Source organism: Metarhizium acridum (genome assembly GCF_019434415.1).
Source record: "Metarhizium acridum strain ARSEF 324 chromosome Unknown scaffold_269, whole genome shotgun sequence".
NCBI classification, from domain to species: domain Eukaryota; kingdom Fungi; phylum Ascomycota; class Sordariomycetes; order Hypocreales; family Clavicipitaceae; genus Metarhizium; species Metarhizium acridum.
In genome coordinates, this window is record NW_027094023.1 from 152,254 (window position 1) to 174,308 (window position 22,055).

Below are 22,055 nucleotides of genomic sequence, written 5' to 3' on the forward strand. Positions count from 1 at the left end.
AATTGAGAGAGGTACTGACAAGTTGCACATCCAATTTGTCTTGAATACAACTACATGCGTATACCACGCCGCTGCTTGGTAGTTGTGTAGTTTTGGCAATCCTTGTCTCCTGCCCAAGGCAACAGCTTTTACGGCAGCATCTGTTCCGGATGTCAACTAGGGTTGAAGCAAGAGCCGTCAACAAGGCAGATATGAGAGACTTTTTGGATTCCGAATGGCGGCTTGCTGCTAGGAGGAGCCCGCAGCCCTTTTATGTCTAAAACATGCGCGACCGGTCTGCCATAAATAGAACAACCGCCCAGATGATGTGTAGTTTGTAATTTGCTCGATATGAATAAGAGCCAAGACTGGCTGCCTGAAGACATTGGTAAAAACTGCAAAGAGAGGACAACATCCCTCTAGATGGAGTGTTAAAGGGCCGGTGATTATTGATATTTCATTCAACATCACCCGTGTGCCCGTGTTCAATACAAAAGATAGACGCATCAAAAGCAAAAACGAAAGATACAAGAGGACCAGCTTCATTTTATTCCGAGAAGAACAACTTGTCGAGCAACTGGCTTGAAAGCATACTGCACGGCTGGTTAGGGATCCATTCATGCTCATGTGTATAACCAATGGGCCCGCCAACCCTTTTTGAAATAAGATTTTGATATCTTGGCTTCTTTTCCTGAGACATTTTACCCAAAGCCTTTTGTTAACCAGGACTTTTTCCTCAGACGAATAGATGGTTAGTCGGTCTACTAGGTCCCAACCCACCAAGGATAACCCGGAACATGGTTAGAAACCAAAAGGAATAAAAAAAATATGCATCTACACGTGTCGTTTTTCTTCTTCTTCTTGTTCCTGCTCATTCTTTCCTTTCCTTTTCTTTCTTTTTTTTTCCTTTTTCTTTTCCGGTGCGCTCATGTCAAGTCGGGTAGAAGCAAACGTAGCTGGGAAATTGGCGGTGAGATATGTGCCGAGGCTATCTAGTCTATTTATATCGCCGCCATGCCGGTCTTGACGCGTTTGTCAATGAATGTCCTGCCGTCTCCTTTCCACGGTCGGCAACAGAGCCTGGCATCGGCCGACTACGGACACAAGACATGCCATTTGACGCACAGGGCCCAGCCTGTATTTTCGGTACATATCCTAGCCTAGCTGTGCTTGTATCTTATAGCACCGAGCCATTATTTCTTCCCGTCTGAATCATGTATGTTCCACTGCAGCATTCAACCGTTGACAGTTTAGTAGTCCGACAGCATCCGCACTGTCCAAGTGCAGCTGGGGTTTGTTCATTTGACCGGCAAAAATGTTGCGATTGCTACCGGAATGTTCATTCCAGATGCAATTAATCTACACTACAAGTTTTCTAATTAGTTGGTTTATTTTCTATTCATTCTTGGGCCTGAATGATTCGATCGTGTTGGCAGAAACTGGGGCCTGGTGGAGCCAACAACTCACAATCCATGGTCAAGGGTCGTTACCTATTATTACGTCTTGGCCGGGAACTGTCCGTCCAGTGTCCTCTTTTCTGTAAACACGAATCATTGCTGGCTCGAGTATTAGCTAAGCATCGCGCGATCGCCATGCATTCATCTATCATCGGGTCAAATGGTTCATCCCACATCCAGTCCCGAGGCAAGACCCAGCAATAACAGCCCCTGAAGCAGGCCAATATAACTACATATGTAAAGACGCAAGAGCTTCCTCCGTCCTAGTACCTATAACACATTCTTTTGCGGCTCCGAATCTTTCAGCGCCTATGCCCTGCCGACATATAGAAAGACTTACTTGTGGTATAGGCTTACGTGGAACATGCTTCATTGTAAGGTTCTACCTGCGGAAAAGCTGTCCAAGCAGCACAACCCTTTCCATGTCATGCGAAGTGCTTGTTGTACGGCGTGTTTAGAAGTTACTTCCGCCCTCAAACGTATCGTGTTTTGTATTTCAAAGTGGTGCGAATCGAGGTAGCTCATAATGTAGGACGTTCTGCTTGATTCCTCGAATACGGACGATTGGACATTTACCATACTGTACAAACCGTGGCTAACAACTGAAGACAACGTACAGAGCTAGTCAAGGCAAAGGTCAGGGTGGAGTATTTTTGAGGAAACTAGTCATACCGCAGTTCACATCACCGTGTTGGCGATTCTGATGCAACGCTTCCTTTATGGACCCCTGGTTGACTGTGGCTCCTATCGTCTGTCTGTCTTGTTCCTCCGCGCTTTTAGTGCCTATCGTTGGAAAATTCACAACATCCATAGCGTCTGCTGTGTTAAGTATGAAGCTAAGCCTCAAAGTAAGGCCATGGTGTGACGTAATCCTTGTTCCCTTAATTCCCTAGCATATGGTACAACATCACGACAATACAGCACCGGCAGCTTATCCAACCACCTCCACTCTTTAGCCCTCACAATTTCAAAATCGGTGCGTTTTCTATCAAGGTACGGCAAGAAATTATGATCTGTCAATAGGCATCGCGGCAGCGGTTGACTCGCCATGGTCAGATTTCAGAAACCCTTGTTTCTTGGGAACCGCCGCGCACCTGTCGACTATAAGAGAGGTGCATCCGCCAACAAATCTCCTCCATCAGAGACCTCAAACAGCAGCTCTATCGAGTTTCCCTTTCTTGTCAACTCTCCAATACTCGAAGGCTGCACCTCTTTTTACAATGTACTGCCTCGGCAAAGCGGCAGTCATGGCCCTTGGCCTTGTGGCCTCCAGCCGTGCCCTGGAAGCCGTCATTCTAGCAGACACAAATAGAGACGGAAAGCTCGATATCAAGTCAGATGCTGAAGGAAAACGAACCTGGACCGAGGACCGCGGAGCTCTATTCATGGCTAATATTGCGGATACAGACCGTCGATGTTCCGAGACAATCAAGGATGACACTCCGTTCCCGGAGCTCGATAAGTGCAATGACGCTTCCGATAATATTCTCAGAAACTCCAAGTTCTTGGCTCCTCTCCAGACACTCCCAAACTCTGGTCTGACCGACGCAGCTCAAGGTCTGGTTACCGTTTCTGGTGAATTCGCGAATGAAAAAGTTCGAATCTTCCACAAGATCGGCAATGACTGGGCCTATGTTGAAGATAGCCGAGTATTCAAGGCCGCTGAGCTGCGGGCCGGTTTGGAGCTCGGCATGGACGCCCGGGATGTGCGTCGACCCAACGAATGGGATGGCAGGGTCAAAGTTTACTTCAACCTGACGGATAACGGCGAGTCTGCTGCCGACTACGTGGAACTCCGTGTTGCCCCCGTCTTGATACACCACCATCTGCAAGAGCTGACAGAGGTCTACGTTGCTTCCCTCGACAGAGAGTCCGTCGGCACGAAACAGTTCTCCGATTTTGTGGAGAAATACACGGCCGAAGCTGGCATCAAGGCGCCCGTGGTCAAGTTCAAGTCGGTGGCCGATCGTTGGGCGCAGGACATCTTTGAGACTGGGTATACCAGTATTCTCGGGCCCGACGGTCCTGTCGTTCTTCGTATCATGGTCAGAAGCAGCCAAGTAGCGGGTGATTGGAACCGCCAGAAGAGCGGTCGAAAGGTCTTCTCCCAGCTGAGATCCGCAGAAGTTGGAGCCGTCCAACATCTCCCCCCTACTAAAAAGGACCGTCCATGGGGCATCGACTCGCTGGGCAACCTGGAGACTGTCCCTCCTCACAGCCACAACGGCAAAAACTACCCGAATGGACGAGCTGTCATGGGCAGCCAGAACAAGCAGAAGCCGCACTTGGTTGCGTTTCTCGAGGCCCAGGAAGCCCAACCCCCTATTGAGCTGGACACCTCGTTTCTCAAAGTTGGTCACGTCGACGAATTCATGCAGTTCTTGCCTGCTAACAACGCTCGCGGCTGGGTCATGGTTGTGGATGACCCCAAGGCTGCCTTGGATATGTTCAGGAAGGCTCAGCAAGACGGCTTCGGCAAGACCCCAGCCATGTCCCGTCCTCACATGTCTTATGATACCGAGTTCTTGACTGGCGATTACATGTACAGCTGCCTGCCCAGCGATTCCATCGACGACCTGCTTCGCATTTGGAACTTTGAGCCAAAGAATATGCATGCCGCCGAGCAAATCCAGCTCAACATCGATATAATGAAGAGGGAAACTGGCATCACAGATGAGGACATTGTCCGCATTCCTGCACTCTATTTCAGGTACGACGGAGGATGGAACTGCCGCAGGAAGAAGTACTGGAGTCCCAGCAGCAAGAGGAGTGAGCTCGACGGCAAGCCTGAGGTGGTGCCGCCGTTTGAGCCTGAGGTGATGCCGGCGTTTGGATCCGAAGAGGTGGATTCCCAGCTGGGTCGCCGTGCTGTCGACAATCAGCTGGTTGCTTTCCATCCTGCCGTCATCAACGGCGTCGTGTACAACAACGGCAAGTATCTCGCTCCCAACCCATGGGGGCCCGTCATCAATGGATCCGATATCCTCGCGGCTGCTTCTAATGAGCAGTATGGCAAGCTTGGTTTCGAGGTCACGTATATGGATGATTGGTTCGACCACCACAAACACGCGGGCGAGACGCACTGCGGCACCAATGTTGCTCGTGACGCCTCCAAAAAGTGGTGGTAGGGCCGCTTTCCAGTCGTCTCTGGCCAGATGTTTGGACAGACACGGAATATACAGGGACGTGACCGAGCGGTGTCTGCGCAGGAATCGATGCAACTTGCGACTTACAACTGTTACAAACTTGCCTTTATGCGCTTTCCCTGTGTTCTTGTATTATAGTTCAGGGGTCAATATACATTCGTACACACCCAGTCAACATATTTCTCTTGCACATGTGTCCTTGTTTGTTCAGTTCTATTGGCTCGTGAGTGTGCAGTGGCCATGGTGTGTGTGACTTCGAGTTCGAGTACCGTGGTTTGCCTCGTGGAAGTTTCTGAGATGTTGCCTGAGCTGTTGTCAAGTATTTCCAAGTGGAATACTACTGCTGATTGAATCGACATCTCGCAATTATCTCATATATACTACGCCTCCTACGATTTGAATTTATATGCTGATTCAATATTGGTGTTGGACGATATGTACCGCCTTCATTCATCTTGGGCAGGTGACGCGGCAGGGTTAATTTGTCCACGGAGCTTGGCCAGCCGGTAGATAATTCAACTTAACTGCCAGCGTATCCATCTAATTGTTTCACGGCTTTAGGCTCATTGTGATTAGGATGGCTGCTATTCTGGAGACATGAGGATATAGTGGATGAATGGCCCCCCCATCGTTTGGCTCGACCAAGCAAATGGTCGGCCGCAGTTCATTTAAGCCAACTTGGCGGCATCGCCGTAAATTATGCCTTTGCCTTTGCCTTTAGTTTTATTTGGCTTGCGTCTGAAATCTTCTCATGCGATTTACGTGCTTCCATCCGTGATAGTCACCTGGAGAGGCTGACTCGCTCCTCGCCTCGGGAACCAAGAACACGCCTCCATCATCGAGGTATTGTCGAGTCTCAAGACCCAGTGGGATCGCGAGGCACATAGAAGTGGAGCTATGGATTCGACATTCTCAAGCAAATGCTGAAAATTACAAGGGACAGAACAACAAGATGAACAGCGTCGCGTGCATTGTCTTTGGGTTGCCGACATGTTTTGTTATATTTAATTTATGTTCCTTGCCCAGGGATTCCGTAGGGGAGATGTCCACGTTAGTATACAGGCGAATGTCATTGAATTGTGAAGAGCCTAGTGTCTCAGAGTAATGTCGAGTCCCGACCACCAGTTCAAGTCGCGGCAGATTAGTGAGTCCATCTTCAAGGTCACCAAAGAGCAAACCTACGTCGTCAAGGACGTATTCCGAGTCACGAGTCTGCAAACCTGGCAATGGAAAAGGTAAGCTGTGGGCGAGCTCTGTTTGGCTCACATGAGATAGTCTTTGCAAACCAGACCTTTTTACAAGGGCCCCCTTTGTAGGTTTCCTGCCAAGTCTGCTCGCCATAGCTACTTTGCCAGTCAATATAGCCGAACAGTCGAGGAAATGGGTCATTGGTCACGAATACCGCGAAGGCGTGCCGGCAGAATGGTGCGTCTCAATTTGGTCTGCTGAAATAACATCAATCCAATTCAGCAACAGGGCCATCATTCGCAATTGCCCCATTACGTCCAACATGCTTGAGCATGTAGGTTCATTCTGCTTGAGGTGCCTCGAATCTTTGCGTTGGTTTTCCGTCATCTCGTAGTTTATTGTTGCCAACGGCAATGTACTTGTGACAAGACGAGTCTAGGGCAGCAGGCCCAACTCACTGACCAGGCTCTTACATGCTGCATGTATATGGCCATTAGCGATGGTCTACAGGTTCGGTGTAGGGTCCGTCCTTTCGGAGACACGAAAGCAAAGACGAGACGAAACCTCCAAAGTGGTGCGCGGCCTCCACCATGATCCCGCTCGGCATCCCGGAGAGGATCAATTTATGCCAAGATTTCGCTTCAGCCTCATGCTCCCCGCCGACTGCGTCGTAGCGCCGGCGCTGCCAAGAGGGACATGTCAGACTGGACCTGACAGTTTGACGGGAGTGAACAAGGACATGTTTTATCTCTTGATATATTATCCGCTATCTGGGGCCATAAACCACGCGGGTTGCTGTTTGATGTCCGACAGACGTTGGCATCTTGCGTCATGCAGCGAGTTCCAAGTCGAATAGATTATCTTGCAGTCTCTGGGCGTCTGCTTGGCCAGAGCCCTCCACTCAGCCCTGCAATTTGCACGCGTCATGTTTCGTGTGAGGCTTCAAGGCTGCAGACGACGGGACGATCATCACCAACCTAGACCCTTGCGCATACACACCAATGCTGCTACCCAACGGCGGCACTGCCATCAATTCGAAAAGCGGGCCTCCTTGAAAAATGCATAAAACTAAGCGTAGCAGGGCGCATATAATGCGTCTCGGGTCGGGCGCTGGCCGGCTCCAACTTCCTAAAGCAGCCGCTCCGATATACAAAGCCACCCTCGGCGCATCGGCACATGAAGGACTCTCTCCACTGAGGCAGTTTTGTCGTGAAAGAATCGCAAGATCCCACCTGACTAAATCAGAAGACCGGGAGCTACGCGTACGGCTCTGGGCCCTGGGGCCATGCCGTTCCGCATTGATAAACGCATGACTCGAGCCTCAAGCCAGCTCTATCTATATATACGTATATACAGATCATCTGTGGTGTTAGTGAGTGTAATAAATACTACCTAAGAGTACGGCGAGTACTAGTCTCTTGAGTTTGTCTGTTCCTCCTCCCCCGCCGTACACCTTTGTTTCCGACAACTGCCCAAGATGCGTATCCAAGCCGGAATTGTATCATGCTTGGCCTCGAGTGCGCTCGCCGCCCGGCCATTTCTCAACGAGCCAGACACCGGAATTGAAGATGTACTAAAGTTCTCGTCCAACGGCACCCTGCCAAACATCACCTCCATCGTGGGCCTGCCCGACTTTGAATACGTTGCCAGAAAGTACTTGCCCACCAGAAACTTCACCTACTACAGGAATGGCGCCGCCGGAGAGTATTCGTATCGTAACAACCTCGAGGTTTTCCGTCGTTACCGCCTTCGCCCACGTGTGCTGGTAGATATTTCCAACATTGAGTCTACTCTTTCGTACGTTGCCATTTGGAAGACACCCAAACCAAAAAGAAACTGCCATCTGATATAATGACCGCAGAACAACCATCCTGGGCCACAACTTTTCCGCGCCATTCTTCATTAGCCCCTGCGCACGAGCAGATTACGCACATGCCAATGCCGAAATCAACTTTGTTAAAGGCGCTGCCGCCGGCAACATTCTTTACATGGTACGGACGCAATTGCTCGTGATGCTCTGGTAAAAAAAAAAGATGCTGACCCTTTGTTCCCCTCAAAACAGCCTGCATTGTTCGCAAAGCGTTCGATCGAGGATATTGCTGCAGCCAAACGTCCAGGCCAGGTCTTGTTCCAGCAGGTGTGTGTGGAAATACTGTCCAGGTTGCGCCAATTTGATACTAACCATGTATCTTCGCTAGCTGTATCTGGACTCCAATGAAACCTTCAACAAAGATCTCTTCCGAAGGACTGAAGCGGCCGGTGCAAAGGCCATTGTTTTCACAGTCGACTCTGCAGCGGACGGAAACCGACATCGCGCGGCAAGATTCGGAGTAGGCTCCGCGTAAGCAACCCTCCCTTTTCCCCTACTGCTATTAGTGCGCATACGGCGCCATACTCGTGACATGTTCTAACCATGGCCAATAGAGACTCGTCTTACTCTGCCTTTAGCGTAAGTAGAGCTTAGCTGAAGCGAGGCCTCTTGACGCCGCTTCCGGTGCCGATTGGTGTAGAAAGAGCAACATGCAGCTAACAAGAACCGTTATAGTGGACCTTCTATGAGCAGATCAGAAACCAGACCAAGCTGCCCATCATTCTCAAGGGCATCATGACCGTCGAAGACGCCCAGGAGGCTGTCAAGCGCAAGGTCCCGGCCATCATCCTGTCCAACCACGGCGGCCGACAGCTTGATGGATCCCCGTCCTCCCTGGAGGTCGCGCTCGAGATCTACAGGAAGGACCCGGACCTCTTCAAGAAAATTGAGGTGCTCGCTGACGGTGGAATCCGCTACGGTGTGGATGCCATCATGCTCCTGTCTCTCGGTGTCAAGGCTGTCGGGCTGGGTCGGCCCTTCATGTATTCCAACATTTACGGCCAGGAGGGTGTAGAAAAGGTCATCCAGATTATGAAGCACGAGATGGCCATTGACGCCGGAAACCTTGGCATCCCGGACTTGAAGAAAGTCAGCCCGAATTTCGTAAGTGGCACCATTTCCTCCACCTGCCCCGAGTATGTCTTTGAGCCGAATCTAATGAATGATACAAGGTCGACTGGACGCCTAGCGGCTGGTCTATGTAAAAATCCATGTCCGACCTGGCGATACCTTCGCTTTTTCTCTTTCACCATTGGTGCGAGGACCAAGACGTCCGGGAATTCATGGCCGGCCATGATCAGCCCCGCCACAGTTGAACGATCCTTGAAGCTGCCTTCGCTATGTCAGCTCTTGGAAACTCACTGTAGTCACGTAGCCAGGCGGGAGTATCATCATGATGAGAGATATATTTTTTTGGCTTCGTTGTATATCTCAGCCCGAAGAGCGTTTTTGTCTTCATTCAAAATAAATAGAGTATAGAATTTTGTGATTTGGCCATTAGCTTGACCTGTGATGAACTTGTGCGGGAATTGGGTCATGTCTTCGATTCAACGTGACTAAAAGTGGTAAGTACAACTTTGGCGATGAGTATATAGCTAGCTGGATATCCGAAAATCTTTTGCTTCTTCATTTGCTTCAACCGTATAGATTCCCATTCCACCGGTGAAGGGATGAAAACCCGTGACGCCCTCATGGCATGATAGCGTCAATTAAGACAATTCACGCTTTATTTCTCAAAAACTACACCGGGATGTACACTCTGAAGGTCCTCTAGGGGCTAGCACGTGCCTGTTGGCCTGTTGACAGCACTCTGTCAGTGTTGTTGTGTGTCCCGGATGTCAGGGGCTCATACAAAGGCATACCGAAACCATGAAAAACGGTAACCACCGATAAGCTATGAAACCCGGTCGCGGGCTTGTTTCATGCCATCCGAAGAAATGGCGATCCTCATTGCCCCAAGCCACGGTCTGTGTCATGGCCCGGCCCGGCCCGGGAAGATGACTCGGTTTCCACTTTCGCTGCTAACAGACCAGAACTTGCGTTCTGCATTCTTCGTTCTAGAGATCACTGCATGGATTCATTTCAATCTAATCCGCCTGTTACGCAATTCTTTGTGAATGGCTGGTATGGAGCGAAGCTGTAAGAAAAACGACAGCCAGTATGTCAACGGAAATATAAGGGGGCTTGGATGCTGTTCAATTAGTGCGCATCTTTTTGTGACACATTACGAAACAATAATTGCAACCTAGCACAACGTATCTCGATAATCATAGCTAATAGAAATCTTAAATAAACTACCAGCATGGAGTTTGAAAAGCTTCGTCGACGGCCAGGTTCTCCGAGGAACCTGTCCCACTTGAAAATATAGATCGCTCGAGTCGGAGCTTCTTTCGGAATCCTTACTTTCTTTGTAGATAATCGATTTATTGAAGTCGCACTAGACCTTGGTCGTGCTCTGAGACCGTCACAGGTGTGGCAACTCAAGGGATGTTTTAACGTCTTTATAGGTAATGACAGGAACCCACCAACAGTCGGCCGAGCTTAAACTGCATTGGGGGACTCCATGCAACGACTGCAGCTCACTCTAAGAATAAATTTGCTAAACGATTTGAGACACTCCCCATACTATCTGACACGATATAGTCAAGAAGTTTGGCCTTGGGCCTAGCAGTCATTGAGTTGCCGCAATCAATACGCAAACCTAGAAATATCAGGAGTATCAGTATATTTATACTGCTACTATATTTGCCAATTCTATCACAGTCTAGAATGTCGTCGCTCACCTCTTGGATAGTTTCGTACTCGCAAATTTTATATTGCAGACAAGCACGTTTTTGTCCACACAGCACATCTCTTTCGCTATGAAATATCCTAGCCCCCTTGGCGCCACTTCCGGAGACGGATTCTGTATCCGGCTCGCTAGCTTAAATCCATTAAGGATGAAGAAGAGAATTACGACTTTCACATTGCGCAAGCGTATAACATGTTTAAAATTAGATCAGTCAAGAAGACAGGGCAAGCCTATTATACGATGTTGGTAGATTTTGGGTGGGCCATAAGTTCCCATTTAAGCCTCATTTTGCACCCTAGCATATCCCGTACGGAGATCTTTTTGTCTAAGCTGTCCCAAAAAATTGTGCTGTGTGACAAATCTCTGTTGCCCGGCTCATAGCGAATCCATTGCCCATCGGTGGTCTTGTGTGACGTTTAGGATCAAATACTACCAGACGTCGCCCCCTGCAGGTTAGAGCGGCAGTGCGAGGGTAGAACCAGCCGAAGGGTGAGCGCCCGCTGACCGAGCAATTACTATAGCCATTACATGTACACTCGAGAGTATATCGATGGGTGGGAGACAGCATTTCCAGCCGATCCTGCCCCCAATATTGCAAGAGCTGGAACACCTGAGCGAGCCTGTGAAGCTTCCAGGCGAAATTCATGTCCACTTTCTTGTTCTCCCTCCTTCTTGGCGCAAAATTCATTAAGCCATACTTTCCTAGTCACAGTGCTAAGTAGGGGCACAAAGGGTGATAAGGAAATAGAAAAAGGCAGTTCTAACAAGTACAGATGCCGAGTCATCATTTATTTAGATCCAAATTATCTGGTGGTTCCAGGAAGTGTCCGCAAGCTATTGTCGTGCAGTGACACCAGGACTGCTAGTTGAATGCCCTTGGACAACTAGACATACATCAAGAACCACGCACAAGTCCATTACGGGCTGACAATATCTCTACATCGGCTTCAAATGAATGTATAAGACAGACACGTGATTGCAAGCTGTGCTAATTGGGTCGCAAAAAATTGCTTTCCAGTGACACAGCTTGATGCACATCGCTAAAACAGGAGACGCAGTGCATGAAAAGTGCTGCCAGAAATGAGACATTCGATTCATTTGTTTGAGACAGACATGTCGACAGGCCTTGCGGCCATGGATTGTGCCACAAGCTGGTCAACCATCCGGGAAGACCATAGGACAGCACTCCTGCGGGAGGGGAGAAATACTACATCAGTCTTCATGTTTCGGTCTGCGGCTGCATCGCCGACTATCGAACTAGGCGGGAACAAAGGATGCCTCAGCCAGTCACATTATCGTGCTGCCTAACTGTCTCGTGTCGGCTGCCGTCAATAACCGATGGCCTGAAGTGCGGAGTTCCCAGTGCCTGTGTGATGAATTGCTGTGATACCAAGGTGTCTTTCTTTCTCCGACTTTTGTACAATGCCTGTCCTACAAGAGCTGTTGGAACAATCAAGGTTGGCAGCAATGGAGTGTTCGTATGGCATGTGCTAGGTTGTTGACCCTGCATAGGCGGATATGGAAGCCCGTATAGACTCGCCTGCGGTACTTGCCCACAGCCTCTTCTTCACAGTCCAAATTAGGTACGCGTGCCCGAGGCCGCAATGAGCTCTTTCCAGGACACTTTGTTCATGAAATGCCAATACTCCATAGGGCATTCACAAACCTGTCAGAGGGCATTCAAATGTGTGAACACTAGCATATTGTAATAGGATACCGACCTACTCCGTATACCGATATATATACCGCAATACGATCTCCATCTGTAGGAGGTCCTCCACTTTTGGCAGATTCGTGTAACACATATTCCAGTGGTGCTGTACACGCGCCAGACGTCCAAGAACACCTAGACACTGGCCATGATGAATGATGCCTGTAGACGAGAGTTATGTGCTTTAAAAAAAAAACGGGTGTACGTACGAATTGGCTGCATTTTTGGACCCCGATAATTGGAAATAATGTGATCAATCGTAGGTTACAAAAATCTCAGAATTCAGAATACCGAATTCTCAATAATTAGACCTTGATGTAAGTTGCAGAAACTGCTTTCGAGATCGTGTATCGGCAGCCGGTCCACTTGTAGGTAAAGCGGCTCTTTCAAGACAACCTTCAAGATATATTTGGCAGTCGACCTGTAAGATGCCTGGCTGGTTTTAACCTGGGGCAAAATAAAAAGTCAATACAACAAGCGGCCGAAGATGCCTCCACCGTCTGTGCTACTGGGCTATCACAGTGGATTTTCTTGCCTCCGGAATAAATCGCTTCGAAATGAAGCAATTTGGTTGGTGGTCGAAATATATGCACTTGTTGGACAATGTAAGCTGCATTGTGCCACACTGAGACAACGCCGTTCGTCTGCCAGTAATAGCCGCTGCCGAATCTCGTCTCTTGCATAATTCAATATTTGACGATGCAGAGTGATCAAATGATCCGCGATAAACGGTTACCCCGATTTTGTCTCTCTTGTCCCGCTCACTTTGCACCTTACTCCTTCCAGTTATTCAGCCGAAGAGGACACCCTCCTTGTTCATAAACTGCAGGTTGAGAAGCCGGAAGGAACCAAAGACGGCTGGCTCCTAGCTTCCAGCTCACACTGCCACAATAACCTCATCCTTTCTTTCTACCGTGGCCAGATTCGACTCCTTCCATCGCCCCATAAGATGAATAGTGGGCAGAAAACGGGACAGGAAAACCATCTATCTCCCAATCATGTTTCCGCTGGCCTGCCAAGGAGTGACGACGACGACGCTGCTACGTCTCATATGCTCTCTGAATCGTCTCCGCTTTTAATCAAGGTTGATAGTATTGGTCATTACCAAGCAGTGGTCTGGGAGTCTACCGATGAGGTTCAAGCGGAAACAGTCGTGGAGGCCACGCCACCTGGGGACGTGTGCGTTACTTGGCAGACTGAGGCAAAGTACATTGCATCGTCGTCTGCGTCTCTTCTTGTCACATTCGTTCTGCAATACTCAATAAATGTTGCCAGTGTATTTTCTGCGGGCAGAATCGGCAAGGTGGAGTTGGGAGCTGTCGCTCGTGAGTCCTTCGCGTTTACCTATTGCTCAAAAGTATTATTTTGATGACATTTGCTTCTCAGTAGCAAACATGACTACAGGTGTGACCTGCTTGGCTCCATTCATGGGGTTGGCGACGAGTTTGGATACCCTGTGCGCTCAAGCATATGGAGATGGACGCAATCATCTTGTTGGCATCCAATGTCAGCGTATGGTCGTGTTTCTTTCGCTCCTCTCGCTGCCAGTGGCAGCGTTGTGGGCTTTTTCTGAAGGAATACTCTTACGAATTATTGACGATGGCGAGTCGGCTCGCCTAGCTAGTTTATATCTAAGGGTAATGATATCTGCCTTGCCGGGTATTATTCTTTTTGAAGCTGGCAAGAGACTTCTTCAAGCACAGGGCCTCTTTAAGCAAACCACCTATGTTCTCCTTTTATCAGCTCCTGTTAATATCTTTTTGAACTGGCTTCTTGTTTGGAAGCTTGAACTGGGCTTCGTGGGTGCGCCAATAGCTGTGGCGCTCTCCAGGAATCTGTTGGCTATTCTCCTCATCCTTTATATTAAACTGGTGAACGGGTATCAATGTTGGGGAGGGCTGAGTCTGAAAGCCTTCTCGAATTGGCGGCCTATGGTCGACCTGGCGTTGCCTGGCATGGTCATGGTAGCGGCAGAATGGCTCATCTTCGACATAATAACCTTCCTCTCTAGTCGATTCGGAACAGACTATCTAGCGGCACAGAGTATTCTAGTTTCTGTCACGACTCTCATCTTCCATTTGCCCTTCGCAGTCTCGGTTGCGGCCTCTACCAGAGTCGCCAACTTAATAGGAGCCGGCCTTGTTGATACTGCAAAGGCTGCGGCCAAGGTGGTCAGTCAAAATCCCCGTTCACACGTTTCGGAGGAAGCTTTCCCAGAAGCGGACTAACGAAGACGTAGGCCACTGTTGCCTCATTCATCATCAGCGTTCTGAACTTTTTGATATATATCATACTGCGATACCAGATTCCGCTCTTGTTGACCCGGGACGCAAGCGTCATTATGCTCACTGCCCAAGCCATGCCTCTTGTGGCTCTTGAACAATTCTTTGACAGCCTCTGTACCGGTGCTCATGGGTTGCTACGCGGCATAGGCAAGCAATCGATTGGCGGGCCTGTCAACCTAATTGGACATTACCTAGTCTCGCTTCCGTTGTGCCTGATTTTGGGATTTCATTATTCCTGGAAGTTGGCCGGGCTTTGGGGCGGCATAGCAGCTGGGCTCATGGTGTGAGTTATACGGCGTGTTACTAAATGAGGTTACTGACTGTTGGCTCAGGGTATCTTTAATTGAGTACGGTTACTTGCTGACGATTGACTGGCATGTGGCGTGTGAGGAAGCAGAGGCAAGAAATACAGCTGGTTAGAAGTCGGAAAATATCCATCTAGGTTCAGTGTTCAGTGTGTCCAACCATCCCAGCACTTTCTGAAACCAAGGCTCGTAATTGCCCTCTCGGTTGTTGAGCCTGAAAACGGAACCTTGTGAGAGGGCGGTTGAAATGCATGGCTCAATCGCAAACGTAAAGTTGCATCCATGTAGATGCAACAAGCAATAACTTGTTACTATGCAGCGGGCAAGCTGAGATGAATTCAATATTCTGTCACGTTCAAGTTCTAGATTTATGTACCCGATTACTGCCAATTATGAGTTCAGTCGTTCAAGGCCTTGCATCTGAAAGATCAAAAATGCCGTGGAGTTGACGTACAAGGATGGGCTCTTTTTTTCCCGAAGCCAACACCGATACTGATGCTAACGGAGGTAATAACATAGCGTAGACTCAAGGACTGTAGAAAGGCCAGAGATGAATTGCCCGCCCTACTTCCCTCACGATGAACGTTAGAAGTTGCACATGGATGTGGGACGAATCCAGCAGGCTTTCTCAGTACAAGAATCAAAAGGATGACACGAAAATGAGAATGCCGGCGAAAAATGCCAACAAGAGGTTTCAATTGGTGGTTAATAGCGCTACTTATGCGTCGAAATCACATCATCAACTTCAAAGCAACCAGTGCATGTTAGTTTTTAGGAGGCGCCAACGGTCATTTGTTTTGTGTGGAACAATCGAGACTCTTGTTGCAATTCACTAGTTTCTGGTGATCTCACTCGTATTAACCTGTGACTGTCAAAAGCTGAGCGCAATTCTGCTTGTCCTTTGCTGGTCAAATAACCTTGGCCACTATTAATGACGGTCGATCTTAGCGGGTGTCATAAACGATAGATGCGAGGTAAAGATGGATCGAAGAGCATACCAGACAAAGGTCCGGCAGATCAAAAGCTTGATACGCAGTAAAGAATCTGTCTGGTGGATCATCAGACAGTGTATTCGGAGTAATAGGCACCGTGTGGATCAGCCAACTCTTCCAATACGGAGCTGGCAAGAATAATGATCAGCGGTCGCTGGTGAAGTCCAGGGGTAATTATTGCGCGTTTTAAAGGTCGGTAGATTCCTTGAGTAAAATTAAAAAGGCTCCAGATGTCAAATTGAAAATCTGCTAAACAGAGGATCGCGGGCTGGAATCCGGCACGCACGGGCGGCTTAGGTAGGTACTTGCGTACTTCAAACGTCAGACGAGTCGGTCGGCACTGTGCTGTTTTTGCGATGGACTAGCCCATGGAAGCAAAACATGCATTAGAATTCTGCCGCACACCACCGCCAAAAAAAAAAGTTTTGGACGAGATGGCTCGCTAAATTAACGTTCAACCACATGGCCATCGCTTCTTGCTGAACCTGGGACGTCAACGGCCATAACCTCTGGCCCATCGCCAAGATGAATATCGCACAGCCCATATCTTCAGAGGTCGATGCTGTCGACTTTACATTTCTGTCTCCAGAGGAGATCCAAGCCATCTCTGTCAAGCGCATCGAGAATGACAGCACTTTCGACAGCCTCCTCAACCCCGTTCACGGAGGTCTCTACGACCCCGCCCTAGGATCATGGGGAGACGAACCGTGAGGCCCATTTATCTCAATTACCATATTTAGACCCGACTGACATTTTTTCCCAGATGTGCGACATGTAGCCTAACTTCATCGAGCTGCCCAGGTCATCCCGGGCACATCCAGCTACCAGCGCCAGTCTACCACCCAGTTTTCATGGACCAAGCATACCATTTACTTCGAGCGGCTTGCGTGTACTGCAAAGGTTTCCGAATACCTCCAAAGGATCTCCATAAGTACATGTGCAAACTCCGCTTGCTCCAACACGGTCTCATACGTGAGGCACATATCGTCGATGCTCTTGGCGAGGCGGATTGGTCCGAGATGGAGGAAGCACTTGGGTTAGACGAGAGCGAGGCGGACGAAGAAAATTCTTCCATCGACAACGTAACAAGAAAGAGGGAACAGTACGTTCAAGAGTGCCTTCGAAGCAGTGCGCTTCGACGGGGTGATACTAGGAAGGGTAAACACGAGGGCATGGCCCAGGCTCGCCGAGAAATAATCAAACAGTTTCTCTCAGAGATAACCAAGAGAAGGCAATGTGCCTCATGCGCAGGGATCTCGCCCTCGTATCGAAAAGATAGATTTGTCAAGATTTTCGAGAAGTCACTCTCACCAAAGGAGCGAACAAAAATGGCTCTGAAAAATTTCGCACGGAAAGATGCAATGACGCGCCATTATGATGCCAAATTGGACCCAAAAGCTGACGTCGAAACCTCCGAGCCTGACGCAATTGTTGAGCCACTAAGTGATCAAGACGAGGAAGAACCCAATGATGGCGCAACGTCGCAGAGATACATTAGTCCTATGGAGGTACGGGCCCGTCTGAGTGAGTTGTTCAAAAAGGAGCAAGATATTGTCTCTCTTTTGTACAACTCGAAACCGCGTACTCGAAGTTCTCCTGATATCACCCCAGACATGTTCTTTATCACGACCATTCTCGTGCCGCCGAATCGCTATCGACCTGAAGCGCGTATGGGAGACTCCCAAGTCACTGAAGCAGAGCAGAATTCGTTGTACAAGTCGATTTTACGAGGCTGTTCGAAGATAGCCCGAGTATATTCTGTCCTGAAAAGTGAAGAGCACGCCGACATTACACAGTTGCACCAAGCCTGGACAGAGCTTCAAGAGGGAGTCAATGCACTCATTGATAAGAGCAAAAACCCTGTTCAAGGCGCAGCTGCCAAACGCAACGAAGATGGAATCAAACAGAAACTGGAAAAGAAGGAGGGTCTTTTCCGCAAGAATATGATGGGTAAGCGTGTCAACTACGCTGCCAGAAGCGTCATTTCCCCTGATCCGAACATTGAGACGAATGAGATTGGCGTCCCGCCAGTTTTTGCCCAGAAACTCACCTTCCCGGAGCCCGTAACGAGCCACAATTTCAGGGACATGCAGCAGGCCGTCATCAACGGTGCCAATACATGGCCAGGGGCGGTTGCCATTGAGAATGAGAATGGTCAAGTACAGATGCTTAAAAATAAATCTGTTGATGAGCGCATATCGCTAGCTAACCAGTTGCTTGCCCCAACAAACCCTGGTGCAGTAAGGTTAAAAAACAAGAAAGTGTATCGCCATATTACAAACGGCGACGTCGTGTTAATGAATCGCCAGCCTACGTTGCATAAGCCCTCAATTATGGGACATCGAGTTCGGGTTTTGCCAGGCGAAAAGACGATTCGCATGCATTATGCGAATTGCAACACATACAATGCCGACTTCGACGGAGACGAAATGAACATGCATTTTCCCCAAAATGAGATCGCTAGAGCCGAAGCACTACACATTGCGGATACCGACCATCAATATTTATCTGGAACACAGGGAAAGCCGTTACGAGGTCTTATCCAAGACCATATCTCTATATCCATCGCCCTATGTAGTCGCGATACCTTTTTCAGCCGTGGCGACTATCATTCATTAGTTTACTGTGCAATTAGACCAGAAAGCGGACATATTTTCGGGGAAAGGATTCAGCTGGTCCCGCCCGCCATTATCAAGCCCGTGCCACGATGGACTGGGAAACAGGTTATCTCGACGATATTGAAAAACACGCAGCCGATAAATTATGGTGCTCTCAATCTACGGGGAGAGTCGCAGATCAAGGCAGAGCAATGGGGCCCTAAGTCTGAAGAGGGCACTGTGTTGATCCAAGAGGGTGAATTCGTGACCGGAATTCTTGACAAGTCTCAAATTGGCCAAAGCTCGGGCGGTTTAATCCATGCCATTCATGAAATTCACGGTCCCGCTATCGCCAGCAAGCTTCTCAGCGCTCTTGGCCGACTTCTAACTCGGTATCTCAACATGCGGGCTTTCTCCTGCGGTGTGGATGACTTGAAACTTACTGCCAAGGGTGAAGAAGCTCGGCGCCAAGAGCTACAGGCTATTAATCGGGTTGGTCTCGAAGTTGCCTCGAACTACGTCTCGCTCAAGGACGTTTCTGACAGCCAGAACCCGGTGCTTTTGGAGCGTCTTGAGGAGGTCCTCCGTGACGACACGAAGCTAGAAGGTCTGGATCTCTTGATGAATCACACGACAAGAGAAATTACAGACAAAGTCCAAAAGGTCTGCATTCCTAACGGCCTAGAAAAGCCGTTCCCGCGAAACCAGATGCAGGCAATGACAACGTCTGGTGCAAAAGGATCAAGGGTTAACGCGTCGCTCATTTCATGTAACCTTGGGCAGCAAGTCCTAGAAAGTAGGCGAGTGCCTATTATGGTTAGTGGGAAATCACTGCCTTGTTTTAAGCCCCTCGAGACCAATATTACGGCCAATGGATATATTGGTAGCCGATTTCTTACAGGTATCCGCCCGCAGGAGTATTATTTCCATCACATGGCGGGAAGAGAAGGACTTATTGATACAGCCGTCAAGACATCGCGTTCTGGTTATTTACAAAGATGTGTCATCAAGGGCCTTGAGGGTCTGATGGTTGCGTACGATACAACCGTACGTGATGCGGATGGCTCTATTATCCAATTTCTGTACGGCGAGGACGGCCTGGATGTCACAAAACAAACCTACCTCAAGGACTTCGGTTTTATCCTGCGCAATCTAACGTCCGAAGTGGCCCAGCTGAGATATGACCCTCAAGTGGTCAAGCGTCTAGGTGCCGACCGAGAGTTGTTTACGAAATACATGAAAAGTGCTTTGAAACACTCGAAACCTGGTGATCCAAAGGGAAGAGATCCGCTCATCAGCGCGTTTAACCCAGCAACGAATGCATTTGTCTTGTCTGAAGCCTTCTACAATGCCATGTCATCATACCTGAAGGCGAATGCAGATGGCCTTGTTCGTGAAAAGGGTAACAAGTCAGCACCAGACTCATCTCATGCACTCAACAGGAAGAACGCTGAGGTTCTGTTTGCGATGAAGTATTTGCAGTCTCTGGTAGAGCCCGGGGAGGCAGTCGGTATCGTCGCAGGGCAATCCGTGGGCGAGCCATCGACACAGATGACCCTAAACACGTTCCATTTGGCGGGACACGCGGCGAAGAACGTCACAGCAGGTATTCCTCGGCTGAGAGAGATTTTGATGACGGCCTCGAAGGATATTTCAACGCCAGCTATGTCTCTTTACCCTCATGATAGTCTTTCCAAACAGGAAGCCGAAGCTTTTACCAACTCAATTAGTGCTCTTCCTCTATCGTACATCTTGGATAGCGTTGTTGTGGAAGAGAAGGTTGGCCGTGGCAAAATGTTTGGTCTGGCCAAGATCTATCTCATCAAACTAAAGTTCTTCCCCTCGCAAGAATATTTTGAAACGCATCATGCCAGCATATCCGACGTACTGGATGCCGTGGAGAAGAGACTAATTCGCCACATTGTTGCACTCTCGAAAGCCGAAGTGAAAAAGAGAGCACTGGATGCGACTGCAGCTACACCTGACGTTGGAGCCAAGGCCGGCGTTGTTGAGATGGCTGCTGCATCAGCTGGAACTGTTAATGATGACGACGATAACGGTGGCGACGATGCAGGCGACGACGACTTTACCTCTGCCAAACAACGGGCTAACCGCCTCGAAGCTGTATCGTATGGCCCAAATGATGACGCCGATGATGAAATTCAGAAGGCAATGGATGAGGGTGCAGCAGCTGACGAGCTGGACGTAGAGAGCTTGGACGGCAACCCACAGGGCAAAGAGGCGACAAGCGAGGATGAGGACGAAAGTGCCGAGCGAAAAGTAGCTGAAACGGCTAAGCTCCGAGCCGCTGAATCGGTTAAGATCCGAGCGCAGCGTGTTCTGTACATGTTTACAGAGGTCACAGGGTTCGAGTATGACGAAACAGATGGAGACGAGTGCAATGTGACGCTCGAGTTTGACGCGAAGGTGCCAAAGTTCCTCATGCTCAACGTCGTCCAAAGGGCTATAAAGAAGACAATGGTCAGGGAAATACCAGGAATTGGGGCTTGCAGAATGGATGAGCAGAGTGCAGGTGGGAAGGAGCGCGTCATTCATGTTACTGGAGCCAATATCCGGGCAATTCAAAAGTACAGCGATTACATCGACCCGGATCGAATTCAGACCAACGACATCGCGGCTGTGTTATCCATGTATGGTGTTGAGGCGTGTCGAAGCAATATTGTTCGAGAGCTTGCGGGGGTGTTCGGGTCCCATGGCATCAAAGTCGATAACCGGCACTTGAACCTCATCGCAGACTATATGACGAGGAATGGCGACTTCACAGCTTTCAGCCGCATGGGTCTGCGGGGCAATGTCAGCCCCTTCACCAAGATGAGCTTTGAGACGACTCTTGCCTTCCTTAAGGACGCGGTGCTGGATGGAGACTGGGACGAGCTGGCAACACCTAGCGGCCGTCTTGTGATGGGCCGACTAGGGAAGCTGGGCACTGGTAGTTTTGATGTTTTGACGAATCTTCCGACCGTCCATTTTGATTCTTTGGCATGACGATTTGTGGGCTAAAGCAGCTGTATAGAGCTTGATGAGGAAATAACTTTGAGCGAGACGATGGATGATTTGAGGCGGAAGCTAGGCCATGCGCGACTTTAGCATTGTAAATATCAAATTTATTACTTGTGTGTACTCGTTTTTGTGGGTAGGCAGCTATGCCCATTCACTTTCGCGTGAACCAAGCACGTAGTTTGTGCTCCATGTTCAGCCACCATATCTCGACCTCCAGACCTAGTGCTCACTCTAGTAGTCGATCCAATTTTCGCAATCATGAAGGTGCATTTTCTAAAATATGAAAGTGGTTATATTGTGCATTATTGTTAATCTGGAGGAACAATCGACTGCATTTGCAAATAAATGGAAAACTCGCGGCTAACACTATCATCACAGATCCTCTATCCGTCGTTCCAAGTTGGTACAATAACACCGAGCCGCTCTCATAGAATCATCACCGCTTTGTCACCAGTACTTGTGTGTCTAGGTAAGATTGCTGGGAAGCAGGTATCGTAAATCGTTTGTGGAGCAGGCAGAGTACATTGTGTTCTTAACACGACCCGGAAATACTCTGCCTTTGATGTCTCTAGGCAAACCGTGGTTTTTAAGCATGTATACCCAGCATTCCACAATTGCCGAAATGATGAGTTCCTTTGCGCACAGTCTTGGAGACTGCGGATGTTCCCATCTACAGCATGTTACAGTGTGACGACGAGAGTAAAACAGAAGGA

The 22,055-nt window shown here is 49.0% G+C and overlaps 3 protein-coding genes across 4 annotated transcripts; all 3 read left to right on the forward strand.

The window, feature by feature from the left end:
- Window positions 1–2,656: 2,656 nt before the first annotated feature.
- J3458_012669 (uncharacterized protein) lies at window positions 2,657–4,564 on the forward strand (the record flags this gene model as incomplete). Its single annotated transcript, XM_007814794.2, has 1 exon — window positions 2,657–4,564. One exon carries the CDS (start codon window positions 2,657–2,659, stop codon window positions 4,562–4,564), a length of 1,908 nt encoding a protein of 635 aa, XP_007812985.2.
- Window positions 4,565–7,247: 2,683 nt separating this feature from the next.
- On the forward strand, window positions 7,248–8,845 carry J3458_012670 (uncharacterized protein; the record flags this gene model as incomplete). Its single annotated transcript, XM_066120089.1, has 7 exons — window positions 7,248–7,567; window positions 7,632–7,761; window positions 7,833–7,907; window positions 7,969–8,111; window positions 8,195–8,219; window positions 8,316–8,744; window positions 8,813–8,845. The coding sequence occupies 7 exons, from the start codon at window positions 7,248–7,250 to the stop codon at window positions 8,843–8,845; spliced, it is 1,155 nt and encodes a 384-aa protein (XP_065974911.1).
- Window positions 8,846–16,192: 7,347 nt separating this feature from the next.
- J3458_012671 (uncharacterized protein) lies at window positions 16,193–21,419 on the forward strand. 2 transcript variants are annotated; one of them, XM_007814791.2, is made up of 2 exons: window positions 16,193–16,431; window positions 16,488–21,419. In XM_007814791.2, exons 1-2 carry the CDS (start codon window positions 16,250–16,252, stop codon window positions 21,325–21,327), a joined length of 5,022 nt encoding a protein of 1,673 aa, XP_007812982.2. In that variant the 5' UTR covers window positions 16,193–16,249; the 3' UTR covers window positions 21,328–21,419. The 2 variants fall into 2 exon arrangements, with proteins under 2 accessions (XP_007812982.2, XP_065974912.1); XM_066120090.1 differs by having other exon boundaries at window positions 16,427–21,419.
- The last annotated feature ends 636 nt before the right edge of the window (window positions 21,420–22,055 follow it).